The 22036-nt window shown below is 35.2% G+C and overlaps 1 protein-coding gene across 8 annotated transcripts in view; it reads right to left on the bottom strand.

Moving 5' to 3' along the window:
- Positions 1-22036, bottom strand: part of LOC143235437 (cytohesin-1-like) — an 80056-nt gene that overhangs the window by 38197 nt on the left and 19823 nt on the right. For 3 of the 8 annotated variants that reach the window (XM_076473591.1, XM_076473598.1, XM_076473592.1), the window contains one exon: positions 17317-17390. In XM_076473591.1, the coding sequence (XP_076329706.1) occupies positions 17317-17390 (74 nt within the window). Of the gene's footprint in view, positions 1-1322; positions 2600-4263; positions 4488-17316; positions 17391-20690; positions 20781-22036 lie in introns of those variants that run through there. The other 5 variants (XM_076473597.1, XM_076473593.1, XM_076473596.1 and 2 more) reach the window with 5 other exon arrangements.

The raw sequence follows: 22036 nt of genomic DNA, 5'->3' as shown, positions 1-22036 counted from the left end.
TCCTCGGTATGAATACATGGATTCAGGCCTGCTAATAACTTCATTTTATAAGTAATAATTTAAATATATAAATAAATGAAGCATGCCTAAACATACATCACTGCTGTTCTTTATTATTTCAGTGTGGCAGGGGTTGTTTTAGACTTACCCCCTTCGACAAAAGAACAAATCAGTATCACATGTTTATATTATATGTAAGTGATCTCTTTAACACTCCTACGAAAAGACGTTTCTAGTCCTGATTTCTCCAAGCCCGTTCCCCTGGCTGTTGTTTCGCTAGATAGTAGATAGGGGCAGTGGGAATCTCGTTAATCCATTCATTAATGGATTTAAATGGCAATTTCATTTAAATACAAAATTATTAGCCTAATATTAATAACCTTTCAAGTTGCTCTGGGGCCTATTAGGCCCCACTTTTCGTAGGAGTGTTAAACTGATGAAGTTCTTAAACCTGTTTAATAATGTACATCTTTATTCCCAAACACTTCTCACTGCATGAGTGAATTAATTCATTTATACTTACAACAACATACCAGAATACTTTTTATTGGCTATAATTTCTTTATTTGTATAGTCGATTCTTTTATTATTAACTCAAATTAATATTCTCTATAAATTTACAATACTACTAATACATTAATTAAGTCCTGGTTACAGCAAATTATCTGTTCAAGTCAAAATGAAATCGACCACATATCTAATATACTATTCTTACTTCTAAATACAAGAATGTATTATTTAGTCATTGGGGAAACTTTGCTGTTCATTATCGTAATCCTTGCAATTAAAATTTCGATTAGTTGTAGTATATTGTAAATTTTATCTTTCTTCAAATTCCACGTTCCAGCAAAATCATCTTTTTAAATGACTAATCACACAATTCGTTTTATTTTCGACGTATTATAGCGAAACTCTCTACTGCACGAGACACTCAATCCATTATCTTTCATACTTTTAAAAAATTCATTTGACATTAATAAAACAGAGTAATTTTTATATTTTGCCAATGTTTATTTATTAGTTTTTAATTCAATGTAAGGATCACACTAAAAACTTGTTAACCTAAATTTGACAATTAAGTTGTTAATATTAAAAATAAACTCACCCATTAACTTGATGTTTTCAGGATTTTTAGCCTCTTTTGTTTGTTTGCTTACAAACGTAACTAATCAATTTTATACTAAAATATACATTTACTCAAAATAAACACTCGGGTATTATTTTTATTAGCTTTTAATTGTCAAAATTCAAGAGCAACTTTCTTCATGAAACAGTAGACTATTACAAATCTACACAGAATTTAATTTGTATTTGTAATTTACCTGTTCGTCGTCGTAGTCAACAAACCAAGTTCTTCCTAACACAGACACAGCACAACACATGTACATCACGAGTAGCATATGTTTAAGCTACACTGTACACTTTCAACATTTTCTGATCAGCGGAATGACAATATTTAGAACACCACCACGTGCCTCGCGTTTACTTATATATCAGTCCACTTCCACAGAAGTTTCTTTGCTTTGAAGCGAAAGTCTGGTTTAATCATTTTTGGCGACAGATGTAAATAAAATGCATCAACAAATCTCCACGTTTCAACAACGTGACTGAAGAAATTGCTTGAACCTACTTCTGGGTCACAATATGAGAAACCTTTAACCAATTACAATCACTCGAAGCTCATGGGAAAACAAGTTCACAAGTACAAAAACACACGTTAGAGACCTGCTGTTATAAAACATGAATATCATAGTCTATACAACAAAAATGAAGGACGAATCAAACACACCCTTGAGTAAAGTTTAAACGTGTTACTTATAAATACTGTTGTCCAAACTTAATATCAATCACTAAATCAAGCCTATATCCAATTACGACTTATTACAAAATAAGTAACCTTTCTCTATCAACAATTTTAGAGGGGAAGATGTTCTCTAGAGAATGTTTACTGAGGGTCAACATGCGTGTAGGCTATGTAAAAACACGGCCAAACCCAGCTATATGAAATGAACACTGCTTCACAAGCAGATGTATTTACTTTAATTCATGGACCACACCAACTCGTTTATATACTAGAATAGTGCACGTATTATACACTTTCCGACATTGATCAACATGTGAGAGACACAAGAGTACAAATCACCTTCAAATATACTGACGACAGTACGGCGGTTTATGCATTTAGTTTAACTCGTTAAAGCTAAGCGAAACTTTATCCTCAATTTCCTGAAATAAAACGCCTATCTACAACACTTCCAGTTTTAACAGAACACAAACAGGTCACATTACAATCTTTAGTTATATTAGTTTTTCCTTACTATCTTTGCAACGCACTCACAGAGACGCGATATCACAAAGGAAAAGTTAAAACTGGTTACCTCGCGCTGCACATAAGTATGAACTGTGTGATAATTCGTTATGTCTCTAGCCAACTGTAACAGTTGAAGAAGATTGGAGGAGGGGGAGACACGTAGGCGGAGCCTTTTCTCTGCAGCCCCTGGAAAAATAAACACCAAATCTACTTTAACTTGTTTCATGGTGTTCATCCCTCACCACCCTCTGGCAGTAGCACGAAACATTTGACACAGAAACACCTTTTTTCTTAAATGTTTTTCCATACTTCAGCTAATTTATACAGTTGTACAGGGGCTCAGCTTTTATGATACACACGTATGTACACACACACACACACACACAAACACTAGATTAACTAACAATCATTAGACAAATCAATGACGATATTCTACACAGGAAATGTTTTGAATCCACGTGGTTGAATGCTATTTAAATAACTTAAGCATACTCTACAGCAATCTAAACTATTTTCACTTTTACGTTTAGATGGTTTAAAAAAGTAATCTTCATCATTGCTTTATCCTAACTGTGTTATAAATTTCCTAATAGTTATTTTGTACAGACGATGCAATTTTTTTAAAGGTCACATTTGGATGACATCTGTTGTGAAAATAAACTACAACTTTCCAATTAAAAACAATTATGGTTTTGGATCGTGTCAAAACGTTATATGTTTGCACCAGTCACACTGGTCACGAGTGTACAGTCAGACTATATACTAGAAATAAACCACCTGAAAAAGTTACATACCCAAGTCAGAGTTATTTTAACCTTTAAAAAAATCAGTATTAATAAAAAAATGGTATGAGTTACATAAAATTATGAATTTAGGCTTTGCATCTCTCTTCAGTACTGAAACATTAAATATATAATGCGAACGAAAGTTTGTTTGTTTGTTTGTTTGTTTTGGAATTTCGCACAAAGCTACTCGAGGGCTATCTGTGCTAGCCGTCCCTAATTTAGCAGTGTAAGACTAGAGGGAAGGCAGCTAGTCATCACCACCCACCGCCAACTCTTGGGCTACTCTTTTACCAACGAATAGTGGGATTGACCGTCACATTATACACCCCCACGGCTGGGAGGGCGAGCATGTTTAGCGCGACGGGGGCGCGAACCCGCGACCCTCGGATTACGAGTCGCACGCCCTACGCGCTAGGCCATGCCGGGCCGCGAACGAAAGTAATACTGCACGTTTTGGTATATCCTAGCTACAGCTGCATGATCTACTAGAAGTATATAAAAACGAAGAGCGAGAAACTCACATGATTGACAAACACCATAAAACAACTGCCCACAATAACTTAATTTCCAAGGGGGGGATATCTATATCCACACACCCACGTAATAAGGGAGGGGGGGGGTGGCCTTCAAGGCCTTTCGCATATGCTCTTTATCCTCCGATGACAACCGGGGATACAGACAGGAAATTTGTTGGCTAACGTTTTATATTACATGTCACCAGTAAATAAAGGACAACGTCAGACGAGCAGACACGCAAAAACAACAGTAATTTAGAAATAATAAAAAAAACTTGTATAAATATTGACTACGGGTAAACGTTTTCAACAAGGGCGTTCACAGTTGTCACCAAGATTTGCTGATTTCATTTTACATGTATTTGGTGCTTTTCTGTTGAAGATAGACTATCATCCAGATTTCAGACCCTAAGCAACTGAAATACCCATTTTGTATTTGTAGTGTTTCTTATACACACGTACATACAGAATCTGTTTACTAAATACTCTACAGGTTTAAAGTCACGTTCTTAAAGAATTAATGTAAATAGTTGGTGAAGATTTTAGATTTCGTAAGCAACATTATCCTCTTTATGTACACTAATCACTGTGTATTTATTAGTAAAATGCGAATAACATCTTCATAATCTAGTTGTGAAACACAATGACTCACTGATTTAAAATTGAAAGAAAAACGGCAAAAAGTAAACTTCATGAGCTTGAATGTTTCGTTCTTGTGGTTAGTTCATAAGTATTGAAAATGTTGCAGCATCTCAGTCGGCCAAGTCACGCAAGAGCTTTCCCTAATAGATTCTTTCAAGCTATTTTTTTCATTCACATGAAAGTTTGAAATGGAACTGTGAGAGAGCTTACAGATGTTGTTTACGATCATTCTGGTTTATTTAAGTCTTCAGGCCTAAAACACAGTCAATTTTCTCAGAGTAAGCCTGTAGAAAAACAACATAAATACAAAAAACATCTTGTAATATTTTCACACGGAAATTCTTACTTTTGGTGCATGAGGGCTAATGTTATGCAAACAGAACTATGTTCTTGAAAGAAGTGTTATGCATCAAAATGACTTTTCCATAGTGTTCAAGAACCATGTTAACATGTTGGCACCATTTTTATACAAGTCCTATATTTGGAGTTATATACAATCAAACATAACTTGTGGTACTTTCAAAAATACAATATCTCATAAAAGTGTTACTTAATCATATTTAATATAAGTACTTTCAAACTCATAACAACTGATCTATAAATAATCTCTTGAAGCTCTATCACAAAGATAGTGATGAGAAGTAACACAATGGCATCCCCTGAACATCCTCAAAGCTCTCCATTTCAAATTTTTGTCATCTTCTTTGTTCAATGTAACTAAAACATGAATAACAAACAAAATAATCCCAATACATCATTTATTAAAAAGTGACATAACCACATATATATTATCTCCAAATGGCTGAAACCATTTTCAGTTAATTTCTTAATATAATGACATCTAATGCACTTGTTTTATATAATTTTCAATATTCTACCAATTAGTGATAATAATACATTCAATTCCATATTTTCAACACTCTTTAAACAGCTTTTGTTTGATGCTCATATTAAAATCAATACTCAAAAAAAATAAATGCCAATAACAACTTCATGTTTTTGACACTCTTGAAACAATAATGCTTTTAAGTAAATTTCATAATCCAAAAACCTAATTGTAAGCCTATAATATTTTTTACGTGATAAACCAAACTTTGGTGATGTATAACTGAACAAGTTTTGCATAGTAACATACTAACTTATTACTAGATGGGTGTTACAGTAGCCACATGTAACATGAAATTAATTGAGGGTCTGAAAACAAACATATTGTATTTATTATATAAAAGACCAAAACATATTTGATGTTTTTATGACATGAATTAGCAAAAACCTGAACATCCTGAATTATTTTTTGAAACACCCTATCAAAGAAAATATTGTATCCTGCACTGGTCATCTAGAATTATTAAAGAAAAAAAGAACTGTCATTTGCCTATCAACCTGTAAAAATCCAGTGTGTTAAAGACCAGTTCATCAAATTTGCATTAAACATATTATAAATGTACTCCTATAAGGAATTCACAAACTCAAGAAATTGCACACACAGCTAAAATCTCTGACTCCTGGGCTAAATATCTTTCTCCTTTAAATACTATAAGTAATACCCTATAATGGAAATCTTTCTTTCATTATGTATATACCTATTAATAAACTTCTTTCACTTTCAGCTTTGGGCACTGAAGAGGTAGACTATAAAGCACCTGTTCAATGAAAGTTGTCCCCCCCCCAAAGGCAAATTCTTTGCTATTGGATTCACAGATCCCTTGACCCCCAGATCCTAAAAAAAGCCATTCCCCAACCTTACTACTTTAGCAATGGCTATTTATTAACAGCCATACTGCTGGCTGCATCTCACTCTCTCAGCCCTCTTCACCCAACCTGACCCATCCATCTTATGCAACACAGGTTTTCTCTCAGGTTTTTAACATGATTTTCCATTTCAAATACTCCTCATACTTCCTGTACAGTGTCATCATACTTTTATATGCAAAATGGCTCGTTTGGGCTGAGAAAACACTTTACATAGAAGAGCCGTTTTTGCATATAAATTTCTCAACAAGTGGGTTTCTCGTCATCACTGAGTGTCATCATACCATTAAGCTGAAGTATCAATCTTTACTTCTTTAAGATCTAACCTTACCTCTACAAGTGGGAATGAAGATAAACCAATGTTTCTATGCACCTCTGATTGTTTCACAAGTCCTGAAGATAAACTGAACTGAATTGATATGCCCAAACATTAAAACAGTTTGAAGTACAGACTAACAATGCTTGGTTAACTCACATCAGTATATCCAGAACCTTATACTGTATCTATTTCCACGAGTTAATTTTCCTCACAACTTCTAAATGTAAATTAATGCAATTTTGTAAAGAATGTTCCTGAAAAAAAAAATGCTTCTGTTCTTCCATAACTAAAGCTACAACATTTAAACAACATTGCCTGTTTCTGTGTTTAGCTGATGTAATGTTCTAATGAAAATAGAATAATAAAATGTTCCTTCCACTTAAATTCTGCAGTTACATTCATTATATTTTTTTTGGTAGTCATGTATCTAAAAAGTTCCATATTAAAGAGAGAAAAGAAAGTGTAGGGTTATGAAATAATTACATCTTCCTAAACTGAATCTCAACAAAGTTAGTGTAATTTGGAAGAAAAAAATACTGTAAAAATAATTTTATTTAAAGAAAAAAATTTGCCTTGTTACTGAAGAGTTTCTAGATATTGATTTTAAAAACCAAACAAACTATAAAGTGAAGTTAACTCTACCAGTGTAAAAATATCAACCAAACCATTCTCACAACATTCTTGATTTTGAATTTACCATTATGAGTCCACTCCACATTAAGACTACCAAAAACTGTTATAAATCTATATATCCTGGTTTTACAAAGTATAAAGTATAAGGAAAACCTGATTTTTATTTTGTTACAGAAAAATTTCGAGGACCAGAATTTAGATCACAAATATTAAGCTGACAAAACTATAATACATAATAAAATGTTATATTTGTTTGCAATAAATAACTAGTTTTATTCTACATCTAAATGTACTTGCTTCTGAGAAAGTCTCCACTGTTATGCACACAAACAAAACAAATAATTACTGCAGGGTCAAAACAGTGTTCTCCAAGCCAAGTATAACACAATATTTTAGAAAAATTGTATGGCGACACATTTATCTTGTCAATATTTACATGTACTTGAGAAGATGGTTGCTCCTTTAGGCCATTTAAACTTCACACATTTTATTAAGCATAACATTCACTCAGTACTAAATTACAATTATAAATTCAATATAAGTTTACGTTGGTTGGTTGGTTAATTGATTTAGTGTTTTATGGTACAAAGCAGCTAGGCTATCTGCACCAAACATCTGGTAAAAAGTTAAAATTAAAGTATATTTAGTAAAATTTATAGAAGGAAATTAAGGCAAAACAAAACAAAGTTAAAAAAACACATAAATAGCATAAAACCAATGTTTACATTTAGACTACAACATTAAGAAAACACTATAGTAATATAAGTTGTAAAGAACTTTCTGTAGTATAATTGTAATTATCATAACTCAACAGGAAGACTAACAGGTAAGTACAAAAACTATCGTCAGTCACCTGAAGTTGGCCTTTCGAGTCCTGGTTCTGAGTTATTTGACGTTATGGCCATTTTCAAAAAGTAAAGTAATAAAAGTTTTAAAAGACGTGTAGCAAAATTTTAATAATAACTAGCCAGGATGACTAGTGGGTGGTTCAAACAGGTAGTTCAAACAGCAGTGTTAGTCACCTGAAGTTGGCCTTTCCAATCCTGGTTTTAAGTTATTTGATGTTATGGCCTATTTCTAATTTCAAATCGAACTAGATGGACTTTGGTTCTCAAAACGGAATCACATTAAAAAAGGTCTAATGAACTAATTATAAAACTTAAATAGCATTAAAAAGATTAATGGCCTTTAAAAAACTAAAATCATTACCAAGGTGGACAGTGTCACCATCACCAATAACATTGTCTAACGTTATGGACAAACCTTGGGACAAAACATGTTTAAAATGGTGCTGTCATTGGGAGTCATAACGACGGCAAAAAAGTAAAATGTGGCTTATTGTGACCTGAGTGTTACACAAACTACACACTGATGCATCAGTTCCAGATAAAAGAAAACAATAAGTTAAAAAACTATGACCAATGTGTAGTCTAGTTAGAACAACTTCCTCTTTCCGATCCTTACAGAAGCAAGACAGCCAAAGTCCAATATAGGGTTTTATTTGGAAAGCTTGTTTTTGCGTTGCTCACTCCAAGTCAACTGCTAGCTGGCAAAGAGCCAAGCCTTGACTACAGGACCATAGTCCATGTATGGAACAGGCACAGCAGTGATAGTGCCAGAGCAGATAGATTTAGCTGTAGTGTCAACAAGCTCGTTCCCACGAATACCAACGTGGCCTGGTATCCAGAAAAACTGGATAAAAGTACATGTTAAAGAAAAATGGGCCAGTCGGTTTTGAATATCGGCGAGAACAGGGTGTGAACTATCATGAAGCGATTCAAGGGCCAGTAGAGAACTACTGGCCACTTAGTATAAATGGTGCAGTTTGAGTAGTGCTTAGCTTTTATGTGATCCAGGGCAAGAGTAATGTAGTACAGTTCAGCAGTGAACACAGAAGCTGCAGAGGGGATTCTGTGCCCAACCACCGAACCACAACAAACCATGGCAGAGCCCACACAGTCACCTGTTTTCGAACTATTTGTATAAATAGGAATGGAAGGAAGGTTCAAAAGACATTCAGCAAATGGCAGACAGTATTTTCAATCGGGAGTGTCTGCTTTTCTTAGATGTTTTAAAGATAGGTCACATTTGGGGACTGTAAGAAGCCATGGTGAGATGGACTGACCAGTGAATACAGCAATATTATCTAAGGAGAGACCCAATCCATTCAACTGCACCTGAATATGAAGGCCAGAAAGAGCAATGGCAGATTGTCTGTTCTGAAAAAGTATGGCCCACTGAAGAAGGAAAACACAACTCCAGGTGGGATGCTTTGGTAAGAAATGAAGTTTTGAAGCATATAGTAAAGATAATTGCAAATGGAGAAAGTGCAAAGAAGGTTCATGAGACTTTATGTATAAGCTCTGAATTGGGGAAGTGCAGAAAGTTCCAGTGCAGAGCCGAAGTCTTTGATAATGAATGGGATCCAGCATCTTTAGGGCCAAGGGTCTGGCATAGCCATAGACCAGTGATCCATAATTGAGTTTAAATCGAATAAGAGCATGATATATCTTTAACATAGAATATTGATCCACTCCCCAAGTGGTGGAAGAGAGGATACGGAGGACGTTCAGTGCTCTTGTAAGTTTGACCTGTAGCTGCTTACAGATAAAGATAAGCTTCAAGAACTTTGTCTCAGAAACCACAGGCAGCACAACTTCACCAATATGAAGTTCATGATCAGGATGAATACCTCATTGACAGCAAAAATGCATGCAAACGGTTTTAGAGAGAGAGAAGTTAAAGCCGTTCGCTATGGTTCACTTCAGTAAATGATTGAGGGCACTCTGTAGCTGCTGCTCAATATACCTAATATTTGATGATTGACATGAGACGTGCAACAGTGAGAGGAAGTTGTTCAGTGATGGCATTAACTTTTATACTTAAAAGTATGACACTCAAAACACAGTCCTAAGGGACTCCAAATTCCTGTAGAAAAGAACAGGAAAGTGTTGAAACCACATACAAACTTGGAATCTCCTGTCCATTACAAATTTTTAAATATTAACGAGCAAATGGCCACGTAACCCATATATATGGAGGTCTCGGAAAATGTCATACCTCTGTGTTGTATCATAAACCTTCTCAATGTAAAAGAATATTGATACAAGATGTTGTCGTTTGAGAAAGGCTTCTCTTATTGACGTTTCAAGTCAAATCAGGTGGTCCAGGGTGGAGCGCTGTCGTCGGAACCCACATTGAGAGGGCAAGAGGAGGTTGTTTTACTTGAGGAGCCAAACAAGATGAGCATTAACCATCCTCTCTAAGGTCTTACAGAAACAGCGTCAAAGTAATTGGACAGTAGTTTGAAGGAATCTTGGGATCCTTCCCAGGCTTAGAGAAAGGTAGGACAATAGCCTGGCACCAGGCATCAGGAAAAACATTCTTCTGCCAGATCTGATTAAAAACAATTAGAAGAATATCAGAACAGACAGGAGATAGATAGCACAGCATTTCATAGTGTACATCATCAGGTCCAACCAATGTACTGCCACACTGATGAAAGGCCAGTTTGAGTTCCACCAGTGTAAAGGGATGATTATTGTAATAGAGACAATCAGCTCGAAAGGAAAGAGGTGATTGCTTTGCCCAAATCCTGATGGCTAAGAAGGTGGAGGAAGAAGCAGAAATGTTAGATAACCGGCAAAATCTTTCACCTAGACTCCTAGAGTATCAGCTACTTCCTGGCCATCAGAGAGCAAGATCGAGAGGGGAACAGAATTATACTGCCCACTGACCTTTCAAATCTTGTCCCATATGACTTTGGAACTGGTGGTAGAAGATATGCTGGTTGTGAACTTAATCCAAGATTCCTTCCGGTTTTGACATCGTACCCACAGAGCATGTGCATGGGCCTGTTGGAAAGCAATGCTGTGCAAGAGTGTGGGATACCTACAAAAAGTATCTCAGGCCCGTTTTTTAACCTTCCATGCCATGTGGCATGCAGGATTCCATGGCAGATAAGGATATCATGGAAAACGTGTCGAGGTTTTAGGAATACATTGAGCAGCTGTTTGTATAATATAGTCAGTTACTGCTGCCACACAGTCGTCTATTGATGGCTTACAAATGATGGCAGGATCAAGTTCTACAAGAGCAGTGGAAGAGGGCCAGTTTGCATGATCCAGCTTCCACCAGGGCACGCGGGTCGGGTGGCATCGACCACAGCCAGTATCTCTCAAAATTATAGGAAAATGATCACTGCCTCATGGATTATTGTCAACTCTCCAAGAAAAATAGAAGAATAGTGAAGGGGAGCAAATTGAGAGATCAATAGCAGTAAAGGACTGACTAGGTGCATGAAAATAAGTAGAAGAACCAGTGTTGAAAAGAAAAGGGTTGTGATCAGAGAGCATACGCTCTACAGAGCAACCCCTCCTATCAATATCAGCACTTCTCCAGAGGGGATGATGTCCATTAAAGTCCCCCCCGGATTGAACAGGGAGATGGCAACTGTTCAATGAGAGCATCAAGGTCCGATTGATTATAGGTCTCTCCAGGTGACAAGTAGAGAGAACAAACAGTGATGGTACGACCCAAAGAAACACAGATGGCTATGACCTCCAAGGGTGTGTCAAGTGGCAAAGACAGAATGGGCACATGGTGATCAACCTTTCCATACACTCGTCCATCACACAGCCTGTCATTTCTGTGCAAAGAAAACCGTCGAAAGGTGACTGTATCGGCATATTTCAGAAATGTTTCCTGTAAGGAAAGACATACAGGATGGTAGGAAGCAATCAGTGTTTTGATGCCATCCAGATTAGAAAGTAAACCTCGACAGTTCCATTGTATTAAGATGGCCATTTTTATTTACGTGTAGGCGAACTGGGTGGAGAACCCTCCTGTTTACGACCATGTCCTTTTCCCTTACTGTCCTTATTCGAGAGAGGTCTGTCGACCTCCATGGATCTTGCCCTGGGTCGATTGGGCAGGTCTTTGCTGTTGGAAGGGAATTCCAGTGGCTGAGAATATGAATGAATGATCGTTTTGCATTTTGGGGTGGGAGAAGAAGATGTGTCCGAGGAAATGCCCGTACCCGGAACCAAAGGAAGTGGGTCTTGGGATTTGTTGGAATGTATGTAACGGACAGAAATGAGTGTTGAAGTTGATTCATCAACTTTTTAAACCATGGATGTCAAAAGACTTTTCATTCGTTTTGAGAATGATTTTTTTGCAGGCACAGAGAGATCTGTCTGCACTCCCACTGTCGTTGTGGAACGAAGTGCAGCAGCATGCGTCCGAGATGAAGTGGTGAAGAGCAACTATCGAGCCTCAGGTTAAGTAATGTTATGAATCATTTTCAAACGCTGCACCTCTTTTTCTTTCAACCCTTTAGGGCAAGAACGAAAGTAGGACGGGTGAGAGCTACTGGAGTTAACGCAATGAGGGTCTGTTTCACACTCATAGGCATCGTGATCCTTGCCACCGCAACGAGCACACCAAAGTGAGTGACCAAAGCACTGACACTAGAAACATCGGAGAGGGTTTGGGATGTATGGTCGTACCTTCCAATTAAGATAACCTGCCTTGATAGTGGTAGGTGAATGTGAATGTGATGATGTAAATTTCAGAATGAGGACACTGGTCGGCATTGTAATTCCATCTTTGCGAGTGGAGATACACCTCACTGCAGAAACTCCTTGAGTGGAGAAACCAGCAAGAATCTTTGACTCGCGGATGTTCTTCAAATCCCTCTCAACAATAACTCCTCGTGATGAATTCAAAGGAGCATCGAAGCTTGTGAATGAAAAAAAAAAAGAGAGACATTTGCCCTAAAGGTTTGTCTGAAAGTGAATGCAATATAAGAAAATGAAGTACAACAGGTGTTACAGATGTTGAAGATTGCTGCTCAGACTCTTCAAGACGTAGTCGTTTGCCTATGGACTGTTTTTTTCACTATTTTATTTAAGTTTTTATTTGGAGGATCCATAATAAAAAAGGACATTTTGGTGCCCACTGACCCTACCCACCATGGAGCCCTACAAGAGGACGCATTACAATGTCCAAAAAGGACACTGCAGCAATGCCAGGGTTTTATAAGCCTTATACCCAAACACCAGCATAAGATACAACGTCCACAACACCTATTGAGAACATCCACCACTAGTACTTGGTTGACCCTAACCAAAGGGGGCCACCCGTCTACAGGAATTCAAGACCAAAGTGGTGTGTTAGGGTTGGACCCCTCAACCATCAGGATCCTCTCCTCCCCTTCACGGGTTGCCACGCACGGCAAACACGTGGGTGGATGTTTAGATCCCAGGGGAGGTAAACTGAAAGAACAGAAGCTTCCCTGGGAGGTCCCCTCACCACGTACAAGAATCCACACCGTGGATATAAGTTTGGGACAATAATATGCATGCAGATATATTGTTAGTGGACATTTTGATACTGTAAAGTGGATTGCAAACTCATATTCTGAGAAGATAACTATTTAGTTCAGTTTGTGTTTTCACACAAGAGAACTATTTAAAAAGTAAATGGTGAAAAACTTTAAAACAATCACAAATGTGTGAGCACATATCATATGTGCTTTCAGGTTCATAAAGTGGTCAACAACCCCATTTGCCTAGTTTGAAAATCAAAATAAACTTTCGTTCTAACAATAATAAATACACTGTAAAAACCATATGGCCAACCACTTTAGTAAGTTAAAAAATAACTAGAGAGTATGCAGACCAGCCTGACTAGACACTTAACTGCCAAATGTTGCATTACCCACAAGAAAATACACATATGCTATTATATTTCTAACTAATTTGTTCAATCCTATACATTCATTAGAACATTACATTTTTAAATATGCATGTTGACTAAAATTTTATCCTAAGGAAAAAAACCCAATAAAAAAACAATACTATGTCAATATGTTAAAATAAAGAACACACAAGCATATTTATAACATACTTTTATATGATCAGATATACTTTTAGATATGTTATTTTACATGAACTAAATTTGTTTAGACATGAATCTAGCTTCTATTACTATTCTTCATTGTGATATAAATAACCAAATTTCTATCTTACAGCACTAACAGTTACAGTCAATTCCTAATTAAACAGTGCTCAGATAAACAAAACCTTGAAATAATCACAATACTCCAAACAACCCATATCCTCATAACTTTAATAATACTCCAGCTAATACTACTGATCCAGCAATAAGAGCTTTCACATGCACTTTAAGTAACCAAAGACGCACTAGAAACATTGGTTTCTTTACTGAAAGAAACCAATAAAATGTTTTTCTTCTTTTGCCCCTTCTAAACATAATAAATAATACACTATTCTCCTCTCATAACTATATTAACTAAAAATATCAACCATGCTTTATCTATAATAATATATGATTATAAAACGCCATATAGTTGTATATAGTATCTTCAGTTAAGAAGAAAGAAATGTAATGATACGTTCCGATAACACCCGAAACCATGCCTATAGAAAATGGTTGTGTTTGTGAGGTACGAGTGCACACAATCTTTCATTGTCGTAACTATCGCACTAGATATTTGTTGAGAGCAAACCAGTAATGTGACGGAAGAAACAAAGAAATTCAGACGGCCACAACGAAACACAAAGGGTAGAAACAAAAGGAAAATGTGATTTTTATTTTTGTTACAGGAAAATACTAAAACCCAGCAATCTAGGTCATGAATATAAAGCTAACGGAAATATAATACATAATACGAAGTGATATTGTTTGCAGTAAAGAACTAGTTTTATTCTACATCTGAACGCACACACTATCAAGGAAACTCTTCAATCAGTGTTACACCACTCTTAAGTTGTTTCCATTTAATTACAGATTGCCAAGTGCGATTACACAACACTCATAGTAATATGTTATTATGCTTCATATCGAACCAAATATTTCTTTTAAAAACACAATGACAAATTAGTTCTGTTTTTCTAGCACCTCTTTTTCTATTTCCTGTCCGGAACCAATAACCTGAAAACTTTAAACAATAATGACAAGCGCTTTGTTCCGCAATCAACAGCGAATAACTTATATATATATAAAAAAAAATTATGTTAAGTCAAAACGTCATCATCTTAATTATGTCTAAATTTAAGTTTACTATTGAAACAGAAATACGATAAGTAATTTTAAATAAGAGCGTAGTCACAATCAAATACGACTCAATAACATGAACTACAGAGCTTCAAAGTGAAACTTATTTAAATACCAAAAATTTGGGTCAGAAGAATACTAAAACGTATGAACGTTAGTTTGGATTATAATATATTGATCTCAGTTATTCCGTTCACTTTGTGATCAATCAGAAACTTTTAACAGTTCATTAACACCACCACATCTGGACAGTGACCCAAAAGTTAATATGTTGAACACTTCAAGGAGATATAGGTACATACGTTCTACAGCCACATTGAAAAATATAATAACCTGTCAGATTAATCAACTACAGCCATTGTAGTTTCATGAAGATAGCATCTGGTGACTTTGTACCAAATTTCATGTGAAATGATCGAAATACAGAAATGTAACAGTAAAAAAACCTATAATTATGCTTATCGCATATTGACCCCCCCTATAGTTAATAAAACTGTGCAAGTTTACTGTTTTTGTTTACCAATGTGTGGGTCATATAAAAAGTATCTTTGTACCAAATCATATGTAAACTGGGCAAAATTAGCTTTAGTTAAGTCATTGTATTGGGCGAATGAAATATTCATACTTGTGCCAATTTTCATCTTGACTGCTGTATGACCGCAAAGGAGCTCAAAATACACTTTTTTTTTCAACTTTGAACCAATAAAATCCTAAAGGAAAGGCCTAACTCACAAAATTGGAGGAAACAGTCTGAGCGTTTTGGTTCAAGGTTTTATAACCATGAGTTTATAACATTATAACCATAATGTTATAATTTTATTTTAATATCTACATTTCTTTCTGTTTAATGCGTATAACACATATATTGCGCAAGCCATGCCTGCTCTCTAAATTTTTAAAAGATTCACGAGTGTAAGAATCAACAACACATGTTTTACAAAAACACTAGCGTATCTTCCAATACTGTTGCCAAGTGAATTTTTGAAAATTTCGCCTAAAGATTATAAATCGAGGCGCAAGGAGAGAGTAATAAAATAATGTTGGTCAATTACAATCAGTGTACTATAAGCCTCGGATGCTATACTTGTGATTAACACTTATTAATTGGAAAAATTATAGAAGTTGGCCAGTTAGGAACTTCAGACGTTAGGATTTGACTGAGGGTATTAAAAATCTTCGTCTGAAAAAAAAAAAAACCAGCTTGTAAGCGGTGTGAGGCCAACCAAGAACAGACAGCTGAATAGCTTAAGCAGCAAAGTGTAACAATATCAACCAAGAATTAATTCGCTCGTCGTGGATCTAGACCGTCAATAAAATATTCAATTCTAGACCAGATAGAAACTCAGTATAGTCTGTAAGATTGTAAAACACTAGTATATAAACCATTATTTGTAATAACCGTTATTATTAACTGTATTGTTTTTTTGTATATTAAAATATATTTGTGTTAAGAAAGAAAATATTGTGTATTAATCTTGTTAGCAGATCGTTACCCCTCCGTAAGCCACCCACTCCCACGAAGCTAATCTTAACATAAATCCAACAACTTCGAGCGAGTCGCTATGTGTTTTTGTTGAAAGTACCTGTATGATCAATTACTGTATTTTCTTCATGTTCAGGCATTCACGGTGAAACACATACAGTTACAAGGTGATCACTCACAATAAAGATTTAACACTACTCAATGTTGATTCTAAAATATTAAAACTGGCTTTGTTTACACGCAGTTCTTTACATCAACTGTCATTTATTGAAAATGTATATGAAATAAGACTTCATTCATAGTCCTCAAAGTATGCTCTTCTAGCACGTGGGATGATCTTAAGTTGTGTACGATAAAATAAGCGATACCAAGAACCTTTACAAACTGTACATTCAAAACACGTTTCATTAGAACAGGTAACATAACTGTAATTCAACATTAGATAACAATGCTCATAACCTTTGTGTTTTATGAAAACATTTTTTCTCTGAAACAAAAATAATACAATATATAAACTAATTTTATATGTTTCAAACAAAACAATATATATGATAATTAAACGTACCATGCGTTGTTTAACAGGCACATGCATGAAGTTGTTCCAGAACAGTCGTGTTTTATATTTCAATGTGAGCATTTTACAAAACAGAATATATTCATACGTAAAAAAAACTATAAGGTTTTCCATTTCAGTGTAGCGAAAATAAATTGTGATACACTGTACCCTTATAATGCAGAGTCAAGAGTGATTTTGTTCAATATGCAAATATAACTTGTTTACCAACAGTAAAACTCACCTTTATTTCACTTTGTAATTCTGCTTTCCGTTGTCGGATATCTGCCAGTAACTGACGCTCTTCTGGAGTCAAGTCTGTTTCAAAAAAGGAAGCCAACTTTAACCAACTTCATTATGCTGACACAAAACCGTCTACTTATATCACGTATTTATATACGTTAGTATAATCCAGCAACACACAAACTCACGAATGAATACGCAAACAATAAGAAAGCTAACAAAACTTCTAACTTTGTTAAATGATATATACCAACAAACACCAAAATCTCTAATTTAAAATTGTTTGTTGCTAGGCGCAAAGCTGCGCTATGGGTCATCTTTCACCTCTGTATCTTAAAGCTCAACTTTTAGCTTTGTAAGCCATTAGACTTACCGCTAAGCCACTGGAAATGGGAGGGTGGAGGTTAAGAGGTTTATCTATATCATTCTCTCTTTTTTTTTTATATTAAATCACTCATTTATGCAATAGTAGTTTCAGTTAAGCAATACACACACACGACGCAATCATTCCTACTAATTCCAAATTAAAATGCCATAAAGCAATCCCAAATAGTTCAATCGCACCATTAGTTCAATGAATTAAAATAATCCTAACCTGAACTTCAGAATATTTTACTTTCATATTTATTTTTTTTCATTTTTTGTCTCAAAATACCCCTTTATCACCACGTTTTCATTGCTGCTATTCGTTAGATAGGAATGCCTACTTTTAAACCTCAACCTAAAACTTCCGTTCTGGCATAATATCTTAGAAATTATCCTGCTGTAAAATTTAAGCAAAAGTTGTTTATAAATAATTTTGTACATTTTATTACCATGCACCACTAGATGGCGCCACAAAACAGTCAAGTGCTGTAATTCCAATGGTAAAATTGCATAAATCTTTAATTTTAAATCCTAATTCCCAGATGTTGTAACGATATGGAAGAATTCATGACCCACTCAGTAGGTGCTACCAACTTACAAACAGTACTCAACCAAATAATGGAAAATTGCAAAAAACACTGATTTAAAATAAACGTCCCAAAAATAAATACAGTATTATTCTAAAAAAAGATAAATACGCGAGACATAAACCAGAATTATTCTTACATGGAGCTTTTCTACATTTGGCCCCATCGGCAAAATTACTTGGATTAACATATGATTCGAAATTAACATGGAGAAGTTATATTTGCAAAGTTGTAAATAAAGTATGGCAACAAGCAAACTATACTGGAGACCGTCGAGTAAAAAATAACGGCGTGCATCACTAGAGAATATCACAAAATCTACAAACAGTATATAAGCCCAATAACTGAATATTCCAGTTCAGCGTGGAGTAAAGTAGCACAGTGCAATATTAACAAATTACAAGCGATACAAAGTTCAATAATTAATTACTACTACATAATATAGAGTACTAGAACAACAAATTCTAAATTTATGCATAAGTATGCAAATATACAACCAATCCACGACAGACTCCTATTTTGTTCGTTCAAGTATTTTCACAAAAATCTATATAAGAATGATTTATTAACCTCCAAAGATCGTTATATCATAAATGGCATGATAGTCCTACATATCTCTCATCGCTCAATGTGTATTATAAGAAAAAATCCACCTATACCAGGCAATAAAAATATCGCTTAAATTACCAAAAGTGTATTTAAAAGTGGTATTTTATGTCAAATACGCTTATGATAATGTGATCAGGCGAAAACAAATGAGTATTTGGAACTGTTTGCGAGTGTATAACGATCAAATGAAGAGAAGAGACAAATTATAACTCAGTAATTGACATCCAAACTGGAGGAAGGATGGGGTCTAAATAGCATCTGGCCCTCCCAGCATGTGCGCAACACGACCAGATCACAAATAAAATACAGTAAAGAACTAATTATGTAAGATGTCAGATTGGCAACAGCAGGAACACAACAACTGAAAACCTATATAATTCCAGTGGTAGAATATTTCTGCTCTTATGGTTAAATGTAACGGAAACACAAATAATTAAACTACAGAAAATACAAAACTCAATAATTACAAAAGCATACAGAGTTCCCAGAACCACAACTACGCAAATATCCCTATACTGTAGACTTCTCAACAGATCAATAGATTATTTCAAGATAAATATGGACAAAAATGCTTCATTACGCACACTGATAAACTTTATCATATACGATGAACACAGATAGACCTAAGAATTTCTCCCATCTAAATGTGGTAAACTCGTTATGTAGCCTTCAGCTATCTGCTGGGCAAACCGATAGTTACAGCGTTAGTTTTGTTTTAAATGGATACTTATGTAAAAATAAAATTAGTACTATATATTTTATTAGCAACTATGGAACTGTTCGGGGGAGTAAGGCTATATGTTTATCACTAAAACGATCAAAAGCAAAATATGTACTAGTAAAAATATAAATAAGTAAATGTTTTACATCCATTTACATGGTCTGAAATGGGTGTGCAAAACTTATGCTGGATGATGAAAAATATATTTTCCTAACTATCTAATATAGTAGGAAATTGTGCAGGCTTCATCGAACATAACCTAGCAATCAAACTACGGTCAAGGATGATGATAGAAGTCCAGAGTGTTCTTGATCCTCCCTTAAGCAAACAACAAGCGGAGAGAAACGATCCATGCCAGATGGCTAACATAAATACATAAAACAACATAATTGTGGTTGTTGTGCTATACGTTACATTAAATTCAACAATAAGGAATTACATACACACGCATATGATTATATATGTAAACACACACACACACATTATTTCATTTATATACAGTTCCAGTTACAATCTACGACAGTTTTATCCGTGACGCTGAGGTAAATCGTAGTCACAATCTTTTTAACTTTACATAACACATACGCACACGTTACACATTAACATGGAATAAAAATGTTCAACTATTAGAAAAAAACCAACCGCAAACCAATACAAGTTAACTGAAATACTGGAGATGTGATTAAAAATATCAATTTTATCATACTAAGATACACCAATTACCAATAAACACACACTGAAACAGTATCAACAAACCATGTATAGGTACACATTTAAAAACAATTTTTTTATGCTGGCTATTTGTAGTAAAGTTGTTCCTTGACGCAAAAATATAAATTTTGACTACCCTTTAAATGCTTTTGGCAAGTGTGAATATCTCTAAAATAATGAATGCGAAAGCACTACAATAACAAAATAAAGACACCGAAACCCGATTTTGTAGCATTGCCAGAGAACTCGAGCTCAAGGAAAACCAACTTAATATTATCTGTAGAGTAAGTCGTGATTCTACAAGTACTAACAATTCTAAAAGTTTATTGTAATACGTATATCACACATTAATAAACTTCTGGTTATCATGTTTTAACTTACTTTGTTTGACAGACCTCAGTGACGGATGGCACAACTTTACATGCAGTCTAGCCAATATCTTTGATTTTTCTTATAAATCACATAGCGTCCCTTAAAAAGCAATTTCAACAATGTATAGTAAAATATATTTCACTGGTAGTATACAACTCACCGAGTCATCAAAATGTATCTGTAATGAGAGGTACTCTTGCGTTAGTTGAGTAAACGCAAATAAAAGTGATCTAGAAATATAAATAATTAATTTAACAAACATAAAAAACAGCTTAATTTACTGCAATATATTGACAAGTCAATATATGCTGGATGATGAAAAATATATTTTCCTAACTATCTAATATAGTAGGAAATTGTGCAGGCTTCATCGAACATAACCTAGCAATCAAACTACGGTCAAGGATGATGATAGAAGTCCAGAGTGTTCTTGATCCTCCCTTAAGCAAACAACAAGCGGAGAGAAACGATCCATGCCAGATGGCTAACATAAATACATAAAACAACATAATTGTGGTTGTTGTGCTATACGTTACATTAAATTCAACAATAAGGAATTACATACACACGCATATGATTATATATGTAAACACACACACACACATTATTTCATTTATATACAGTTCCAGTTACAATCCGTTCTGCTTGAAGCTGTCGGTCATAAATCGATGAACATCTAACTCGTAACAAGTATTTCAACATCAAACGGTGGTAAACTATATATAGTCATGTGAAAAAGTTAAGACACCCTATGAAAGCCTGTGTATTTTGTAACATTTTTGGATATATAGATATTTAATCCCAATTTTAACAATACTGAAAGATTATAGGAATATAACTAAACAATTACAACTAAAGAAAAGACTTTTAGTTAGGACACCCTACCCCCTAATAGCTAGTGTTACCCCCTTTGGCTGAAATAACTGCAGTGAGACGCTGCTTGTAGCCATCTACCAGTCTCTGACATCGGTCTGAAGAAAGTTTGCCCCACTCCTCAATGCACAATTCTTTCAGCTGTGAGATGTTTGAGGGGTTTCTTGCATATACAACCCGTTTCAAGTCACCCCACAGCATCTCAATGAGATTAAGATCTGGGCTTTGACTCGGCCATTCCAGGACTCTCCATGTCTTAGTGAAAACATGTAAGTTTTGGATTTACTTGTATGTTTTGGGTCATTGTCGTGTTGCATGGTCCAGTTCCACTTCAGCTTTAATTTTTCTCACAGATGAACTCACATGTTCCTCAAGCACCCTCTGATACACAGTAGGATTCATGGTGGATTCTATGATTGTGAGCTGTCCAGGTCCTGCTGCAGCAAAGCAGCCCCAAACCATGACACTTTCACCTCCATGCT

Source organism: Tachypleus tridentatus, chromosome 12 (genome assembly GCF_004210375.1).
Source record: "Tachypleus tridentatus isolate NWPU-2018 chromosome 12, ASM421037v1, whole genome shotgun sequence".
Lineage (NCBI taxonomy): Eukaryota > Metazoa > Arthropoda > Merostomata > Xiphosura > Limulidae > Tachypleus > Tachypleus tridentatus.
Note: the sequence above shows the minus strand (reverse complement) of the source record. Positions and strands in the feature narration are given on the sequence as shown.